The sequence below is a fragment of the Penaeus monodon genome, chromosome 4 (genome assembly GCF_015228065.2).
Source record: "Penaeus monodon isolate SGIC_2016 chromosome 4, NSTDA_Pmon_1, whole genome shotgun sequence".
In the NCBI taxonomy this organism is placed as follows: Eukaryota; Metazoa; Arthropoda; class Malacostraca; order Decapoda; family Penaeidae; genus Penaeus; species Penaeus monodon.
The window spans coordinates 57,394,050-57,413,496 of NC_051389.1; the positions used below are offsets into that span (position 1 = coordinate 57,394,050).

The 19,447-nt window shown below is 45.9% G+C and overlaps 1 protein-coding gene across 1 annotated transcript in view; it reads right to left on the reverse strand.

The window, feature by feature from the left end:
- Positions 1-11,282: 11,282 nt before the first annotated feature.
- LOC119572627 (heterogeneous nuclear ribonucleoprotein A0-like) overlaps positions 11,283-19,447 on the reverse strand; it is a 108,539-nt gene continuing 100,374 nt past the window's right edge. Inside the window, exons 4-5 of the mRNA XM_037919732.1 lie at positions 11,728-11,817; positions 11,283-11,391 (exon numbers count right to left, since the gene is read on the reverse strand). Of these exons, the coding sequence (XP_037775660.1) occupies positions 11,283-11,391; positions 11,728-11,817 (199 nt within the window). The remainder of the gene's footprint in view (positions 11,392-11,727; positions 11,818-19,447) is intronic.

Below are 19,447 nucleotides of genomic sequence, written 5' to 3' on the forward strand. Positions count from 1 at the left end.
CGTTGCGAGAGGACACCCCCCCCTACGGCCCCCACGCCCTTGCCTCTTCGATTCGAATTTTAGTTGTTTCACAGTGCTTGTGTAAGTGTGTACGTTTGTGTGTGTGTGTTTGTGTGTGTGTTTGTGTGTGTGTGTGCGTGTGTTTGTGTGTGTGTGTGTGTGTGTGTGTGTGTGTGTGTGTGTGTGTGTGAGGAAGGGTGAGATGAAAGAATGTGTAGATAGAATGAAAAGAAGATATATGATAAAAGAAGAAAGAAGAAAAGAGGATAAGAAAAAGACAACAAAGAGAGACAGAGAAAGAAACAAAGAAACAGAGAAACAAACGAACAGAGAAAGATACAAAGACAGAGACATAGAGAGAGAAGAAAAAAATAAGAGAAAATAGTAGACAGAGAAATAGAAAGATCCACACCGCCCAACGCAAGGGATAATCTGCTCGAATGAGAGGAACAATGTCAGATACTGCAACTTGTGAATGTGGCATCTGTGTGCATGCAAGTGTGCATATGCGCTCATATACGTGCATATCCATTTTTCTTTTTATCTTTCTTTTCTGGTAAAAAAAAAATTACATTTACATTACATCAATATGCTGATAAGATATATTTTCTCATCTATGTACGTGCGTATATGCATATATTTATGTAAACATAAAGGCATAAATAGATTGGTAGATAAGTGGATGGATAGATAAATAAATAGAGTGCGTGACTGAGAGAGAGAGAGAGAGAGAGAGAGAGAGAGAGAGAGAGAGAGAGAGAGAGAGAGAGAGAGAGAGAGAGAGAGAGAGAGAGGAAGAGGAGAAGAGAGAAGAGAGAGAGAGAGGAGAGAGAGAGGAGGAGGAGAGAGAGAGAGAGAGAGAGAGAGAGAGAGAGAGAGAGAGAGAGAGAGAGAGAGAGAGAGAGAGAGAGAGAGAGAGAGAGAGAGCAATATGTAAGGCTGCACTATGCATGTACATGAATTTCAGGAAGAGAGAAACTTTGTTGAGCGCATATTTACGAGTCGAGCTTATTCAACCCTCAATGCAATACAGGTCAAGAAATGAGAGAGAGAGAGAGAGAGAGAGAGAGAGAGAGAGAGAGAGAGAGAGAGAGAGAGAGGAGAGAGAGAGAGAGAGAGAGAGAGAGAGAGAGAGAGAGTAATAATAATAATAATACGTATAAAATATATCTGCTCCCTACTTGGACGTTAGGCATCGAATTAAATATCATTACATATATAGGGATGGGCCATAAAAGCACCTGCTCCCCGGTATAAAAAAGTTAATAACGAAGCCGTGATGGAGGATTCGGCAACGTCATACTGAGCCGAGCGACTCCACTCACACCTTCATTGCCCGGTCCCCGCGTCCGACATCCTTGTTGCAACTACGGCTTAGGCTCGACTATCCGCAATCGCCAAAGCACTCTCGCTTTTAGTCACCCCTGTCTAAGTCCTTCACTACATTCTATCTCCTAAGATATGAAAAAAAAAATCCTTCACTATCCAAGATGGAGAATAGAATATATCAACCCCTTTACCCCAACCCACCTCAAACCCCAACTTCCCCAACCTCCATTCCTCCCCAACTAGGAAGCTTTCGGAGACGCGCGCACGAGATGCAATATCAGGTCGCTATTCGGAAATAACGACCAAATGCAACAACCCCCTACCCACCTCCCTCTTCCCCCCCCCAACCCGCCAATCCCCTCCTCCTTCCCCCTCCCACCAATCCCCTCCCCCCCCCCCCCACATACCCCATCCTCATCCTAGACCTCATGCCCGCGGTGCTATTGTCTTTGCTCCGTTGCTTAGAATATGTTGATGCCACTCATAACGCACTCATAACACCCTCACCCTCGCTATTGCTCCCAAGCCCAGGACCAGACCTTTTGTACGAGTGACAATAAAACGGGTGGGGTGGGGTGGGTTAGGTGGGTGGGGTGGGTTGTACGTCATAACATCGGCGAGCGCGGAGAGAGGGAGGGAGAGAGAGAAAGGAGGGAGGGAGGGAAGGATGAGAAAGGAGGGAGGGAAGAAGGCACGTGAGGGCAGGAGGGAAGGGAGAGAGGAGAGGCAGGAAGGGAGAGGGACAGGGAGAAGGGAGAGGAGAAGGTAGAGAGGACGGTAGGGGAGGAAAGAGAAGGGAGAGTGAGAGGGGAGGGGAGAGAGAGAGGAGGAGAGAGGGGGAAGGTAGAGAGGACGGTAGTGGAGGAGGGAAGGGAGTGGGGGAGGGGGAAGGGAGAGAGGGGGAGACGTCTGCGACTGTGATTGTTTAAAATTTGAAACATCACGTGCCGGCCGCCTATTTGCAAGGTCGTAAAGAAGGGGGTTAGTTTCCATCCGCCGGCATTTTATTTATTTATCATTATTATCATCATCATTTTCTTTTATCAATCAATCATCCCATTTGGAAGGCGAGAGGAGGGAGAGAATTTATTACTTTAGGATTACGGATGACCTGGATATTGATGAATAAATGGGCTTAAACTGCCTCTTGCTCGCATCGCGCCCGGAGTGAAAAATCAAGCAGGAGAATCGACAGTTGTGATTCGCTGTATCGGGGTCCGGTTCATCCAAGTGAGGCAGCTAGAACCCCGATATAATACCGGCGCAGCATTTTCACCGAATTTCATACTTGATTTATGACGCATTAATATCTCAATTAAAAGTGCACCGTGCTGAAAACTAATATCAAAGACCCTTATTCTTTAAGAGTTTCGAATATCGGATTTGCCAAGAGTGAAATAAAACGGCATAACTGAATACAGGCGAGACCACACTTCACATCTATCCTCAAAACCTAACACAGAAATTCACTAGAATATTTATTAAAGCAAAAACTAAACAAAAAAAAAGGAGAAAAAAAAGAGACAGTATAAATAAATTCGCAAATAAAACGAGGCAAAAACACGTACCGGACTCCGAACGTTATACAGATTCACTCATGCGTAATACGTGCCGGTATCATGTTGAATAAAAACAAGGCATCAAATTTCTATTAAGTGATCGGATCCCAAATAACCATAAGCTTATGGAATCGGCGTGCACTGAGCAATGAATAATGACGAATTTCGCAAGGACTTTTGCAACATTTTAAATTCTACAATGCCACCGAAGTTCGTCGACACCAATCCAAAAGGAAGTGAGAAAAAATAATAACAGTAATAAATACACACACACAAAAAAGGAATAAGCCTCCGATCTCGACATGTCTTTCCGATAAGCTAACATATATAAAGCGCGACCCCACAGCTTTATCGATCGGGAGTAATTCTCTCTAAGTACAAAAGAGAGTAAAAAAAAAAAAAATTCAACCTGTATCGCCCTGCCAGGCCAACACATACATAAATAGAGAAACACGCACACGCCCACACACATCCACCACTGAACGCGTATCCACTACTAACACTCCTACATGCATACACCCCCTCACACACACACAAACCCACCGAGACTCGCACCCACACATAAACCCACACCCACACACACACCCACACCCCATACCCCCACACACATTTTTCTCCCCCGCACCCACGTAGCGATCGGCCCATTCACAACATACCGTAGAGTTCTAGCGTTGACACACCGCGCGTGGGAGATCCGAACATCACATTCCACGCTAACACAAAATGCATTAGATCCAGCGTGTGATGTGTATAGCGTTATATCTCCCCAAAATATTTTGTAATATTCAACGCGTTATGAATATTTCCTGCTTCCGCTGTTCAAATGGGTAGAGGGGAGGGGGTGGGTTAAAGGGAGGATAGGGAGAGAGGGGAGGGGTAAAAACGGAGGAAGGGGAGGAGAGGGTAGATAGAAGGGGATGAAGGGTAGAATGGAGAGGAGGAGGAGGAGGAGGAGGAGGAGGAGGAGGAGGAGGAGGAGGGAGGAGGAGGAGGAGGAGGAGGAGGAGGAGGAGGAGGAGGAGGAGGAGGAGGAGAAGGAGAAGAAGAAGAAGAGGAATCAGAGAGGACAGAAAAAGGTTTGAGTAAGAGGAGAGTGGCTATGTGGGAGGGGAGGGGGGTGTAAATACGATATTAATCAGAAGAAGGAGAGAAAGAAAGAGAGAAAGAAAGAAAGAAAAATATTCATGCAACACGCTTTGTCTCAACAACTAGAGCACTGCTGAATGGTTCGTTGACTCTCGTTATTTAAATTTTCAGTCCACGTTCGCAAATAATAACAATACTAACAAAAACAACAACAGCAACAGCATCAAACAACAACAACAACAGTATCAATAATAATAATAATAATAATATAATTATTATATTATCATTATGATCATGAATATTATTTTTTATCATCATTACCTATAATATTTCAATTATTATCACTATTATTATTATTATTATTATTATTATTATTATTATTATCATTATTACTATTATTATCATTATTATTATTATTATCGTCATCATCAACATTACCGTTAACTTTTACCCACCCTCCGCCAAAAAAAAAAAAAAATAATAATAATAAATAAATAAATAAATAAATAATAAAAAACGCACAGGGAAAGTACACACTCTAAGCGCCAGTGTCTATGCCGCCCACCACTCTCCCAAAAACCCACCAATCGCTCACACACAAGAGGCCTTCCCCGCCCCACCCGCCGCCCAAAGGCCTGCTGAAACGAAGACAATCAAATTTCGACTCCGTTCCGTATCTGCTGACTAGACGTAACAATTTTGAAAACTCGGCCATTTTCCCTCATAGCCCTGTGAAATTCTTTGCAATAAATTCCTTGGTTGAGGATTTGGCTGGGGGGGAGGGGTGGGGGTTTGGTGGGGGCGGAGGGAAGGAAGGAGGTAGGAGAGGGAAGGGAAGGGAGGGGAGGGGAAGGGAGGGAAGGGGAGGGGAGGGAGAAGGAAGGAGGCATGAATGGAAGGAGAGGAGATGCGAGGAGAGATACAGAAAGAGAGAGAGAAGAGAGAGAGAGAGAGAGAGAGAGAGAGAGAGAGAGAGAGAGAGAGAGAGAGAGAGAGAGAGAGAGAGAGAGAGACAGCACAGACACAATTTCACGATCCCTTGTCTCTTTTATGTGGCCTAACCGAAGTCCGTAAATAAACCGATCAAAACCCGGATTTAATGGATTTTCTGTTCTTAATGTGTCGATCCCGTTCGCAACAACAACTGCAATAACAATAATACATATAATAAATCAATGAATTACTCGATAGCCCCCCAAGAAAAACACAAACCACGATCATCATTAATCATAAAAACTCCTTAAAATCCAATACAAGATATTAAACAAATCCTAACGCCTTACATCCTCTTTAGAAAAACAAAAACAGAAACAAAAACAAAATTATCCGAAAATTACATAACGCCTTATTCAATTTTAATCACTTTCGCACGCTCGTAGTCGTAGTTCTATCCAAAGTGATGAAATATTAATGGAAAAAAAACTCGACTAAGCGCCGGCGACCAGCTTAAGCTTTCGAAATATCTGTACTTTTAGCCTGATTTTATATTCCACATAAGTTTTAGCTTTTATCACTATCGCATTAAGGTAATAATAATAATTATTATTATTATAGTATTGACGTTGATGTTTTGTTTGCTTATTTATCCTAATTAGCATTATTACTATCATCACCACTGTAGCTGAAACGATTACCATAATCAATACTGTTGCTACCATTACCATCAGCATTACCAGCAATACCATGATCTTCACATAAAGGAGCCATAAAATCAAAGCTTCATTACCAACCATAATCGAACCCTAGCAAACGCCACCATTCTTTCATACCCATGGCACCATAGCCTCTCTCCTTCCCTCGCCAACGTACTCTCATCATATCCACGTCGTGAGGGGGGGGGGGGGGTACCCCGTCAATACTTGTGGTATTGCGGGTTACACGATACCACCCATCAGTGCTGCCAATGCCGAGAAATTAAAGATCCCTACCTCTACCTCCCCCCCTCCCACCAACCCCTACCCATACCCCCCCAATCCCCGCCATTCCCCACCCTAAAGAGGCAGGGGATGGGGGATGGGGTGTGGAGTGGGGGGGGGGAGAGGGGAAATGCCCGAGAGGGGAGATGAAAATGGGGGGAGGAAAGAAAAGGGGGAGGGAAGAACCGAGAGAGGGGAGAAGAATTGAAGGGAAGAGAGAGGAATGATTGGGAGAGAGGGAGAGTGGAGGGTAGGATAACGTGGGGAAGAAGGAGGGAAGGAGGAAGGGGAGGAGGGGCCGGGTAAGGGAGGAGGGGGGGGGGGGAGGAGGAGGAGAGCGGCCGGTCGGATAGCAAAACTTTTATAACAAATTATAAAGTTGCTAATCACAACTCCGCCACGCTGCCGCACTTCGGATAAGAACGACGGCGAGACGACCACGCGGGGGGGGGGGTCTTAAGTGTCGTCTTAAGAGAGCGAAGATGACCTTTAACTGCCCCTGTAGATCAAAAATGGGGAAATGGGAAAATGGGGAAAAAATGGGGGAAATGGGGAAAAATGAGGGAAATTTGGGGGAGGGAAGGAGAGCGTAATGGTGGGGGAAGGGAGGGAGGGAGGGAGGGAGGGAGGAGGAAGAGAGGGAGGGAAAGGAAAGGTCGGCGTACGAGAACGGGGGGTAAGGAAGAGGGGGCAATAAAAGGGGAAATAGGAGAGAGGGAAAGAGGGCACAGCGAAGGAGGGAGGGAGGGGGGAGGGGAGAGGGAAGGAAGGAGGGAGGGAGGGAGGGAGGGGGAGGGAAGGAGGGAGGGAGGGAGGGAGGGAGGGAGGGAGGGAGAGAGAGAGGGAGAGGAAGCGAGGAAGGGAAGGGACGGTGTGACGAAAGGGTTGGCGAGTCCGATACGGAGGAGGGAGAAGGGGGAGGGAAGAGAAAAGAGAGAAGGAATAACACGTCCCTATCTGGCGCATAAAACCCCTTTTCCCCCTCGCCCCCTCTCCCCCCTTCCCCCCATCTCCCTCCCCCCTTCTCCGTATCCAAAGGGCGACTCAACTAGCCAACGAAGGAGCGTAAAAATGCACAAAATAGGAAAAAATAGGAAGAAATGAAGAACGAAAAATAGAAAAAAAGTCTAGAATGACAGGTGGAAAAAAAGCAGAGGACGAGGGAAAACGAAAGGTATTAAAAGAGGTTTTTATGAGGAATAAAAGGGGATAAAATAAGGAGAATAAGAAAGGAGAACGAGAGAAAAAGGTAAAGAAAGGTAAGTCTGGAGCAGAAGAACGGAAAAAAAATAACGAAGACGAAGGACGTCGATAAAAAGACAAAAAAGGAGAGAAAGAAAATGAAGACGGAGACGAAGGAGGAACATAATACGATGGGAGAGATTCTGTACGACACGAGAGAGAAAGAAAGAAAGAGAGAGAGAGAGAGAGAGAGAGAGAGAGAGAGAGAGAGAGAGAGAGAGAGAGAGAGAGAGAGAGAGAGAGAGAGAGAGAGAGAGAGAGAGAGAGAGAGAGAAACGAGAGAGAGAGAGAGAAAAAAAAAAGTGGGGAGGAGAGAGGAAAAGGGACTGGAGCTAGAGCAGAGCAGGGGAGAGGTGGGTGGGGGAGGGGGGAGGGAGGGGGAAGAAACTTGATTTACAAGCGTCTGCGAAGAGAAGCTCCTTCGGCCGGAGGCAACGTGAGAGGTGATAAGGAACGATAAGAAGACCTCATCACGGTTACTGCCCGGGAAGTGACGACGACTCCCGACGACCCCCGACGTCTCCCGACGACTCCCGACGACCCCCGGCGACTCCCGACGACTTCGAACGACCCCCGACGACTCCAAGGGCGATTTTCGACTTCGACTTCGGCTTCCAAGAGGTTGGGGAGGGGGTGGGGTGGGGAGGAAGGGGGAGGTTGGGAAGGGAAAGGGAATATGGGAAGGGGGAGGGAGGGGGAGAGGGAAAGGGGAAAGGGAAGGGAGGGAGTAAGGGAGATAGGCGAAGGGAGAAGGAAAAGCGGAGTAAAAGAACGTAGGGGGCAGAGGGGGAGAGGAGGGAAGAAGGGGGGAGAGAAGGTAAAGACAGGGGGAAGGAGGCGACAGGAGACGGGATGACGAAGAGGAAGAGGAGAGAAGAGAGGGGGATAGGGAGGGTATGAGAGAAAGCAGGCGATAAAAAGAGTAGAAGGAAGGAGTGAGACGGAGAAGAGAGGAGGAAGAAAGAAAGGAGATAAGTGAAGGAAGGGTGACGGAGGATGGGGGAAGGAGGAGGAGGAAGAGGAGGACGAATCGGTGAAACGTTAGCAAAGAGGGAAATAAATAGAGAATATAAGGAAAGAAAGAAAAGAAAAGAGCGAGGGGAGAAGAGAGGAGATTGTAAGGGAGATTAAAGAGAGGAAATGAAGGAAAATGGGAAAAATATAGATGGAGCAATACGATAACAGTAATAACATCACCGGTAAACTTAATAATAACCCTTTATTATCATCAACATACAGTCCATCTACCTACAAACATATAAATACATATAGATAGATAAATAGACAAACAGACATGAATACAAATAGAAAGACAGACACAGATACAAACAGACACACAGACATAAACATACACAGACAGAGTTAGACCATTCAAAAGCGTGTATTAATCGCAATGCACTCTCGGAACTACAAAGCAGATATACATATATACTGTATACACCATGTATATATCATTTCACGCCCACCCTTGAATGGAAAAATATGTCACGTGATCCGGCGCTTTTCCTCCTGACAATAAATATTTGGTCTCGCTTTTCCTCTCTTGCATGCAACGGATTGGATTTTCTTTATTGCTGTTTGTTTGTTTTTAATATGAAGCGAAATGGTGCTACCGTCATAAAAAGAAAAGAAAAGGGAGATTCAACACATCATAGCTCTTTGGTAAGGTGAAAGCGATATATAGATTGGGAGGGAGGGAGGGAGGGAGGGAGGGAAAGAAAGGAGGTAGGGAGGGAAGGAGAGAGGGAGTGAGGGAGAGAGGAGAGGAGGGAGGGGGAAAGGGAAAAATATTGAGAGAGGTAGGGAGAGAGGGAGAAATATTGAGAGAGAGAGAGAGAGAGAGAGAGAGAGAGAGAGAGAGAGAGAGAGAGAGAGAGAGAGAGAGGGAGAGAGAGAGAGAGAGAACGAGACAGACAGACAGACCGAGAGCGAACAAGACAGTATAATGACAATATAATGAAGGTTTGCCAATGGCGCGCTCATGGATTTCCGATCTTCATCAATAAGCTCAATTTTTTAAAACTATATATATATATATATATATATATATATATATATATATATATATATATATATATATAATATATATATATATATATATATATTATCGTAATGTTATTATACAGATTTTATTCCTTTAAACCTTTTCCCAATCTGTATATATACGGCGTGACAACGGTGCCTATATCTGCAATGCCCTGCAATATCATTAATGCACATTTCAGTTAACGAGCCCACTGGAATTTAATGAAGGGATTTCATTTAATCATCATAATGAAATAAAACCCAACATGATAAAACTAATAACAAAAAAAAAAAAAAAAGAGGAAAAAAATGCTCAATTTCGAATGACTCTAAACAGACTTTATCATCAAAGTTTAGGCATACCGAGACGCGCGTCGCATTAAAAGTACTGTGCCCATTATAAGAAGTTAAGATGCTTGAAATAGGATCCATCTGATAGCGTCATTTTTCCATAAAAAAAAAACTTAGTTATCTTTTTTTTATCGATAGACTGATATCCACGGCGACATGGGTCAATACAGTGCCAAGCCTACTGCCCCGCTTAAGGTCGTTCTTCACGCTCAACGAACCCGAAAATCAGACCTTATTGAGCGGCGAGGATGTGCCAAAGAAGTTTCCCCCCTCCCCTTTCTCCTCTCCCCTCCTCCCCTCCCCCTCGTTTATCCCTACCTTCCCCATCCCTTTTCTCCCCCTTTTCTCCCCCTTCTCTCCTCCCTCTCCTCCCTCTCTTTCATCCCCCCCTCCCTTCCAATCTTCCTCAACCCTCTCCTCTCTCTTCCCCTCCCTTCCTACCTCTCCTCTCACCCTCCCTTTTCCCCCCCCTTCACCCCTCCCTCTCTCTTCCCCCCCCTTCATCCCTCCCCTCTCTTCCCCCCCTTCACCCCTCCCTCCCTCATTTATCCCCTCCCCCTTCTTCTTCTTCTTCTTCCCTCTGGCCCTTAAGCCCTTACTTAGCCGCTTTTAGTGGCCCTGAGGACAATGCTGAATACCAAACACTTACCCCTGACACTTCATGAATAATACTAGCCGTACAAACGCCTCGGCAAAAAGACGAAAGAAAATAACGAAAGAAAAAAGAAAGAATGAAAGAAAGACGTAAAAAAAGAATTGAACTAAAACTAAACCTACTGCATTTTGGAAGGGAAGGTATCTAGACATACTGAAAGGAGAGAAAGAGAAGGAGAAAGAGAAAGAGAAAGAGAGAGGGAGAGAAAGAGAAAGAGAAAGAGAGAAAGAGAGAGAGAGAGAGAGAGAGAGAGAGAGAGAGAGAGAGAGAGAGAGAGAGAGAGAGAGGAGAGAGAGAGAGGAGAGAGAGAGAGAGAGAGAGAGAGAGAGAGAGAGAGAGAGAGAGAGAAAGAGAGAAAGAAAGAGAAAGAAGAAGAGAAAGAAAGAGAGAGAAGAGAGCTCAATACCAGAATACCAGCAGTAGCGCCAACACCACCGGCGGCAACCAATCAAAACAGCTGACAAGTATGAGCGCGGGCCTCTAACTGGAAGCTGGTGGCACTGTGGCACTTCCCGTCTCATATTCATGAACTGGGAGGGAGAGAGGGAGGAAGGAGGATGGGTCAGGGAGGGGGAGAAAGGTAGGGAGGGAGGTGGAGAGAGGGAAAGGTAGGGAGGGAGGGAGGTGGAGAGAGGGGAAGGTTGGGAGGGAGGGAGGGTGGGAGGGAGGGAGGTGGAGAAAGGGGGGGGGGGAAGAGCCATGGGAAGGAGAAGCGTGGGGAGGAGGGAAAGGTAGGTAGGTAGGGAGGGAGGGAGGGAAGGGAGGTGAGTCAGGAAGAGGAGGAAGGGTCAAGGGGAAGAGGGGGAAAGGGTAAGGGAAGGGAAGAAGGGTGGATCAGGAGAAGGAGGGGGAGAAAGGTAGGTTAGGGGTGTGGGTAGGAGGACGAGCCAGGGGGAAGGGGAGGCAGGTAGGGAGGGCCTAGGGAGGGGAGGCAGGGGATTGGGCCAGGGACAGGGGAGGGTGACAAGGGGTCATGGAGTACGGATGGGGAGAAGGACTGACCAGGTATATGATCTGGTAAAGAAATTCGCATTTTGTGGCTTACCGGCAACGAAAGCCAAATCACCAACTCCGCCTTCGGATAATTCTCTTTAAGTTTGTGAAAATAAATCATAAGGATCATAAAAAAGGCTGTAAGATGACGGCGCCCATCTTTGATTGAATCGGGGTGTCCAATAATGACCCTTCTGGACTCCTGTCATAGGGGCGATCCTTTCCTATTCTTGTCCTTTGCATGCGAGGATGTAGGTGAAAGGGAATGCAGAAAAGAGAAAATAAAAATGGGGGTAGGAGGAAGAGAATAAAGAGCCAGACAGAAGATGAAATGCAAAGAAAGGCAAGAGACACAAAAAGGATCTCACTCAACGAGGAAGAGGAAGAGAAAGAGAGAGAGAAGTGAAGAGAATAGAAGAGAACAAAAGAATAGAGAACACAGAGACAAGAAATAGATCTAACCACAGAAAATTCAAAATCAATCAAATTAAAAAAGTATATATATATATATATATATATATATATATATATATATATATATATATATATATATATATATATATGAAAATACAAATAGGAAAGAAGACGCAAGGAAGCAGACGAGATACCATTACTTACGACAAGGATGGCGAAAGACACCTGTCGCAGCCTGGTTACGTACCTGAAACGAATAAAAGATTTAGTTAGTTACGGCCCTGAATAATGGAAATATTTCTTGTGCATTCAAAACTCTTATTCATGCTGTGGGGGCGAAAGGCAGTGAGTTACGGTGACAGAGTAAGAACTGGAGAATGAATAATCAAACAGGTGGGATGGATGTGTGCTTGGGGAGGGAAGGAGGAAGGAAGGAAGGAGGGAGGAAGGAGGGAGGAGGGAAAAGGGGAGGAGAGAGGAAGGAGGAAAGGAGAAGGAGGAAGGAAGAAAGGGAAAGGAAGGAGGAAGGAAGGAGGGAAAAGGAAGGAGAGAGAGAGAGAGAGAGAGAGAGAGAGAGAGAGAGAGAGAGAGAGAGAGAGAGAGAGAGAGAGAGAGAGAGAGAGAGAGAGAGAGAGAGAGAGAGAGAGGAGAGACTCGCCTCCATGAAACAGAAATAAGGCAGTCAATCTCTAATGCTAAGCGATAGCCTGGTATCTGAGGCTATCAATTCGCGAGCCCCGATAAATTTTCTGCGGTGAGAGAGCGGGCCACGGGGGAGGGGGAGGGGGTGGGGAGGAAGATGGTAGGAGGAGAGGAGGATGAAGGAGGGGGTGGGAGGGTGGTAGGAGGGGGGGGTTAAGGGAGGTGGAGGGAAGTGGCGACGGGGGGGGGGGATGGAGAGGGGAAGATGGTAGGGGAAGAGGATTGAGGGAGAGGGTTGGGGTAGGATGGTAGGAGGGGGGAGGGGGGAGGGGGGAGAGCAGGAAGAGTAACAATCTTACAAAACAATCGCGCATATTGAATCTAGGCCAGGTCTGTTCGCTCGTACGGTTCGTATCGAAAAGTGATGATAACACAGAAAACAAGCAAATAAATAGATAAATAAGTGAATAATGATGGAAAAAAACATATCCCACAGAACACAAAAAACACACACGGATTTTCCCCTCCATTTCCCTTACCTTAACCCTTGCCCTTTTAAACCCATTCTTTTTCCTTTACGTTACCTTACCTCAAAATTCTAACATTAACATACCCCTTCTTTCCCAACTCCAGCTGTTAAATCTATGCCTTACAAACACCTTAACTTTCTCCTCTCTCCTGTAACAAGCAAACAAACACACAAACATACATACAAACATAAACGAACAAAGTTAAACACAAACAAACAAAATCAAACACACACAAACAAACATACACACAAACACAAAAACACACACAAACAAATTCAAACATAAACAAACAAACCCAAACACATACAAGAACACAAACCAACATACCACGCTAAGTAACCAAACTTGTAAAATACAATTTCCAAATTTTCGGTCCTCCAAATCTATTTAACATACACCCGATATCTTCAACTCCAGCGTAAATCTAGCTCAAAACATTTACTGAATTTGGTCGGGGTTGGGGTAACGAAGGGAGGAGAAAGAGTGGAAAAAGTACAATGGGAGAGGGAAAGGGAAGTTGAAGACAAGGAAGAAAAGAGGGGGGGAACAGGGGGGTAGGGGGAGGAGAAGAGGGGGGATACTGGGGGAGAAGGAAAGAAGGGGGGATACTGGGGGAGGAGGGAAGAGGGGGATAAGCGGAGAGGAGAGGGGATAGGGGGGAAGAGGGAGGAGTTGCGAATATTTGGGTCGTCAAGGTGAGTGGTAACTGGGGGGATAGGGATGAGGGGGGGAATCGGGGAGGAGGATTTAGGGGGATATGGGGGGGGAGGAGGTGGGGGGAAGGGGGGAGGGGAGGAGGGGGAAGACTGGGGGGAAGAGGGAGGAGTGGGGGAAGGGGGAAGAGGGGGAAGGGGGGGTAGTGGGGGAGGAGGGAGGAGGGGGGATACTGGGGGGAGGAGGGAGAGGGGGGATACTGGGGGGAGGAGGGAGGAGGGGGGATAGTGGGGGGAAGAAGGGGGAGGGGGATAGTGGGGGAGTTGGTGGAAAGGGAGAGAGAGAGGGGGGGGGGAGAGGTGAGGATTATCGAAGCTGTTCAGAAGATGGGGGGAGTTGGGAGGGGTTGGTAGGGGGGGGGCGAAGAGGGGGAGGAGGAAGTAGGTGGGGTGTTAGGATAACGTCTCTCATTTCCATTCATTGTGATTCTGTCTGTCTGTCTGTCTATCTGTCCGTCTGTCCGTCTGTTTATCTGTTTCTCTTCTCTCTTTCTTCCTTTCTCTCTCCCCCTCTCTCTAATAAAACGAAAAAAAAAGCCAAAGGACAACAAGCTTACCAAAAACACCACCGAAGAACAGAGAACAGGATAATACTCCCAAGAACATTTTCGAAAACTCGCGACATCAGGAAATTAGACTCGGACAAAAGAGCAGTAAGCCTCCGTTAAGCCGATATTAAAATGCATATACATATATATATATAATTTTCTCATCCCCTTAACCTTGTGTAGGACATAATCGACGGACAATTACATACATACATGCATACATACATACGTACGTACATACACACATGCGCGGAGGGTGAGGGAAAAAGGGAAAAGGGAGAAAATCGGAGGAAAAGGGGGAGAGGGGAAAGGGAGATAATTAGGGGAAAAGGGAGGTAATTGGAGAAAGAAAGGAGATAATTAGAAGAAAAAGGAAATGTTTGTAGGAAAAGGGGAGATAATTCGAGGGAAAAGGGAGAAAATACGAGGAAAAAGGGAAAGAATTGGGGGGAAAATTTGTTACGCGGAGATCGATAGATACATAAACATAATACAGATATATTCAAATAGGTAGACAAGTAACCAGATTTCATATCAAAATAAGCATACAAATAATAAAGACGACAGAAGATAAAAAAGAGAGAAAAAAACAAACAGATAAACGGAAACAGAGACGACAAACGAACAAATTCACAGACACAAAGAATGACCAACCGACAGATAAACAAAACAGGATAAAACAGAATTGATAAAATAAATTAAATAAAACAGATACAACCCCCCTCCCCCCCCGCCTCGAACCTCACCGCCGATCGCCCTGTGCCTCTCGCGCTGAACCGGACGAAATAAGGATATTTCGGCCAACTTTTAATTAAAACTTACCATGGGCGTCATCCGTAATAGAACCTCACGCATTTTCCTCTCGCTCGCGCGTCATTTCCTGTATCCTCTTTAATAGCTACTTTCGTAAACAAGAAAACAAAACAAAGAAAAAAACATAATAATAATAATCAAATAAAAATAGTAAAAAATTAAATTGTATAAAACTTTCTATAAAAAAAAAACGAAAAAGAGGACTGCCATGTGCCAAACTAATAATAATAATAATAATAAAATAAAAACTTTATTTTTTTTTACAAACTTTCTATAAAAAAACGAAAAAGAGGGAAATAAAAAAAATCTATATGTATACATAAATATATAATCTCACTATAAATTTCTTCCTCTGTTTTTTTTTTTGCCTTTATTTCCGTATCCCGTTATCTTTTTCTTTCTTCCCATATTCGAAACACTGAAAGTCTAAACTTCCTTTAGATTTTAATACGACTTTCTTAACATACTATCACTTTCTTCATATATCAACCAGTCCCAAATTTACTCCTGCTGTGCAGAGAGACGAGAGAAATATTCTAGGAAACCCACATCTGAAACAATGCTAATGACCCCTAAAGAAAAAACAAAAAAAACAACAAGCCTAGGCCTATTTTTTTTTTTTTTTATTCACAGCCTCTTCCCCTTTCATGCTCTCTCTCTTTGTCGCTTCACTGTCAACAAGATGCATCATCTTTGTCTCCTTATGTATAATGATGGATAAATTTTTCAAATACAAATCATCCGAGTGAATTTGACTTCGTTTTCTTCGCTAGGATAATCACTGACATCGCTCCCCCCCCTCCCCCGGAAGAATCTGTAATTTCTCGAACTCTTCAAATCTGACTCTTTCCTAGACATATATCACTTGACAGGACACCGTCATCCCTCAAGACCCGACTCTTTCTTAAAAAAAAAAAAAACATCTCTTATACTCCAAGACCTCCTCCTCCCCCACCCCCCAAAAAAAAAAAAAAAAAAATCTCCGACTTTGATCAGATTCCTCTGACAAGAATCCCCGACCTCGAAGAATTTCAAATCGCCCGCTCCGCGCTCACGGAATCCGCGGCGGATGCACGGAGATTCACCTCCCCCCCCCCCCCCCCACATACATCCTCACCCATCCCCACTACGTTGTTATTTCATGTAACGTTTGACTCCCTTTATTTACGAGACAAACGTCTGCCCTTCCTCTGTCACGGGACATTTGGGTCTCCTTATTCTCATGTAGGGACGACTCGACCCCATAAATCAGCAGAACATTTTTCCCTCGCTATTTACATGACATTCCTTCAGCCATTTCCGGTTGTTTTGTCGAGGGAGAGAGAGAAAAAAGTAAAGAATATCTACATACACGTACATACATACATGCATACATACAGACATATACACACATTCCTTCCCATATCTCCTGGCTCTCTCGACAAACATCGTCATTTACGTATATCTGTCCTTTGGTAATTCGCTTTTCCTCTTAGCATTAAACCTGTTCCTCTTTCCTCCTTTTTCTTTCTACCTTCCTTTCCTCCTCCTTTCTCCTTCTAGTTTTTTTTCTTTCCTTATTCTTTTTCTCCTCCTCTTCTTCTTCTTCTTCTTCTTTCTCCTCCCGCATCTCCTCTTCCTCCCTCTTTTCCACCTCCACCTCCATCTCCATCTCCATCTCCTCCCGCTTCTCCACCTCCACCACAATCCTCCTCCTCCACCATCCTCCACCACCACCAACCACCACCACCACCACCACCACCACCTCCTCCTCCTCCTCCTCGTCTTACTGGCCATCTTGAAAGATATTTATACAGTAAGCTGCCATGTGCCACGCTGCCCGCCCGGCGCCTTATTGACGGCATAGAAGTGTGTGTGTGTGTGGGGGGGGGGGAGGTGAGGGAGGGGAAGAGTGAGAGTGTTAGGGGGGTAAAAACTCCCTACTAACTACTTCGTCAAAGATAGGCATGCTGCCCCCCCCCCCTCACTCTTTCCACCCCCCCCCCTATCTCTTTCTCCCCTTCCCCTCCTCCTCTCCCTTCCTCCCCTCCTTCCACCACCCCCACCACCCTCTCTCTCTTCCTCCCTCCCCCTCCCCCTTACTCCTTTCCTCCCCCACCCTCTGCTTACCTTACCGCCCCCTCCCCCCCATCTCTAACCCACCCGATGCTCTTCTTAAATATTTTTCTCTCACATGTCAGAGGATGAGACTGTCAAGAATGTTACTGCCGATTAATGAGGTCAACTTATCAATCTTTTTTTATCATTGAACTATTTTTCTTTCCTTCTTCCTCCCTTTCTTTTACTCTTTGAGATGAATGGGAGTGGGGAGGAGGGGACGGTGGGGAGGAGGGGACGGTGGGGAGGAGGGGACGGTGGGGAGGATGGATGGAAGGGGGAAAGGAGGGAAGGACGAAGGGAGGAAATGAGGGAAGGAGGGAGGGAAGGAAGGAGGGAGGGCAGGGAGGGAGGAGGAAGGATAGGAGGGAGAGGAGAAGGAAAGGAGAAGGGAGTGATAAGTCTACGTCTAGGTTAGAGGTAAAGAAGATTTAGATTTGAAGATTGTGGTGAGGGGAGAGAAAAGAGGGGAAGGGTATGGGGGGAGGGGGAGGGGGAGTGAACGCGGTAGGGAGGGATGGGGAGATGGTTGGGAAGGAAAAGTGGAGGAATATGGGGGTATGTGAAAATCGGGTAGGGGGGTTAAGGGTTTGCCGGGGAGGGGGGGGGGGAGTAGGGTTACAGAAAGGAAGAGAAAAGGGGAGGGGAGGGGTATGAGGGGGTAGGGTTACAGAAAGGAAAAGAAAAGGAAGGGAGGGGAGGGGAAGGGGAAAGGGGAAGGGAAGGGAGGGAAGGGAGGGGAGGGAGGGGATGGGGGGAAAATTACGGGGGGGGGCGCCTTTTAAAGGGGTTTGAAAGGGAGGTTGAGGGAAAGGGGAAGGGAAACCCAAAAGAAGGGGGGGAGGGGGGAAAAAAAAAAAAAAGGGAAGGGGGGGGGGTAGGGGGGTAAAGAAAAAAGAGAAAGGGGGGGTTTTTTTTGGGGTGGGGGGGGGCCCCCCCCCCCAAAAAACCCCTGGGAAACAAAAAACAGTCACCAGCTGCCCAAACAGCCGAAGATCTCCCGGGGAAAACCGGACAATTTTTCTTTTTCCCCCCAAATTTTTTTTCCCCCCTCTCTCTTTTTTTCCCCTGTCGAACGTGGGTTAAACCTTCCTCTCTTGTAATTTTGGTTTGGGTTTTTGGGTTTAAAATTTTATCTATTTCCTCGTTTTGGGTTCGGGGACCGGATTCTTTAATATCTACATCACATTTTTATTTCTCTCTCTCTCTCTCTCTCTCTCTCTCTCTCTCTCTCTCTCTCTCTCCTCTCTCTCCCCTCTCTCTCTCTCTCTTATTCTTTCTTTTTCTCTCCCTTCCGCTTACTCACACCGGCACATCTCTAATGAATAAGAAGGTCTGGTGCGCCATCTTGCTAGACATTGATGTAGAATAATTGGGAATAAAAATATATATAACAAAAAAGAAGAGAATAACACTACACAAGAGTAGGAGAGACTTAAAAAAAAACATGTGGATTCACTAAAAAATTTTGTTTCTTTAAGGTAATTTCCTGTTTTTGAAATCCCTTTTTTCCGACCCATTTTCTATACTTTATTTGATCCAACAAAGGGGATCTTTTAAATTTTTGCCCTTTCGTTTTTTCCCCTTCGAATTAATCCAGGTGAATTATAGGATCGTCCGGCGAATCCTTAAGATGGGGGGAGGGCGAAGATAAGATCAAAACAAAGAGAACAAGAAGATAACGAAGAGGGCGAAGGAGAAGTAGGGGTGAAAAGAAGAGAGAGGAGAAGGAAAAAGATGAAATACAAATCAAAACTAGATACAAAACAAGAAACGCCGATATTCATAGTGTGACAGCGATTGCGGGAAAAAGGGAAACCTATATACCACGACGGGTGGTGCCCCGGCTAGGGAGAGAAAGAGGAATAGGAAAAAGATGAAGATGAAGAAGAGGAGGAAATGGAGGAAGAGGAAGAGGAAGAGGAGGAGGAAGAGGAGGAACAAGGGAAAAGAAGTAAAGAAAAAGGAGAAGGTAGGGAAAGGGGAAACGAAAGGAAAAAATTGTAGGGGGGAAGTACAAAGGGGGGAAAATTTTAATACAAAAGAAAGAAAAAAAAAAAGGGAAAAAACAAACAAACCTCACAAAAAAAACGAAAAAAACCACCAACAAAAAACAAAAAACATCTCTCTCTCTCTCCTATCTCTCTCTCCCCCTCTCCCCTCCCCTCTCCTCTCTCCTCTCTCTCTCCTCTCTCTCTCTCTCTCTTTTCCCCTTTTCCCACACACACACCCCAACACGCACCCCCCAAAACATACATACACACACACCCCACAAAACCACACACACACACCACCGAGTTTGACTTTCGCGACGACCGCCGGGAGCGAGAGCACTGCCGGCCCATGATGACTGTGACTGATAATGAGGGAGAAAAAGACGGAGGGGAAACCGCCAAACAGGGGGGCCCCCCCACGGTGTCGGGGCATCGGGATGGTGCGAGGTGGCGGGGCGCAAATGAGAAATGCGATGGGGGGGTGAGGAGGAGGAGGAGCAGGAGAGAACAGGAGGGGAGGGGGGGGGAGGGGGGGGGGAA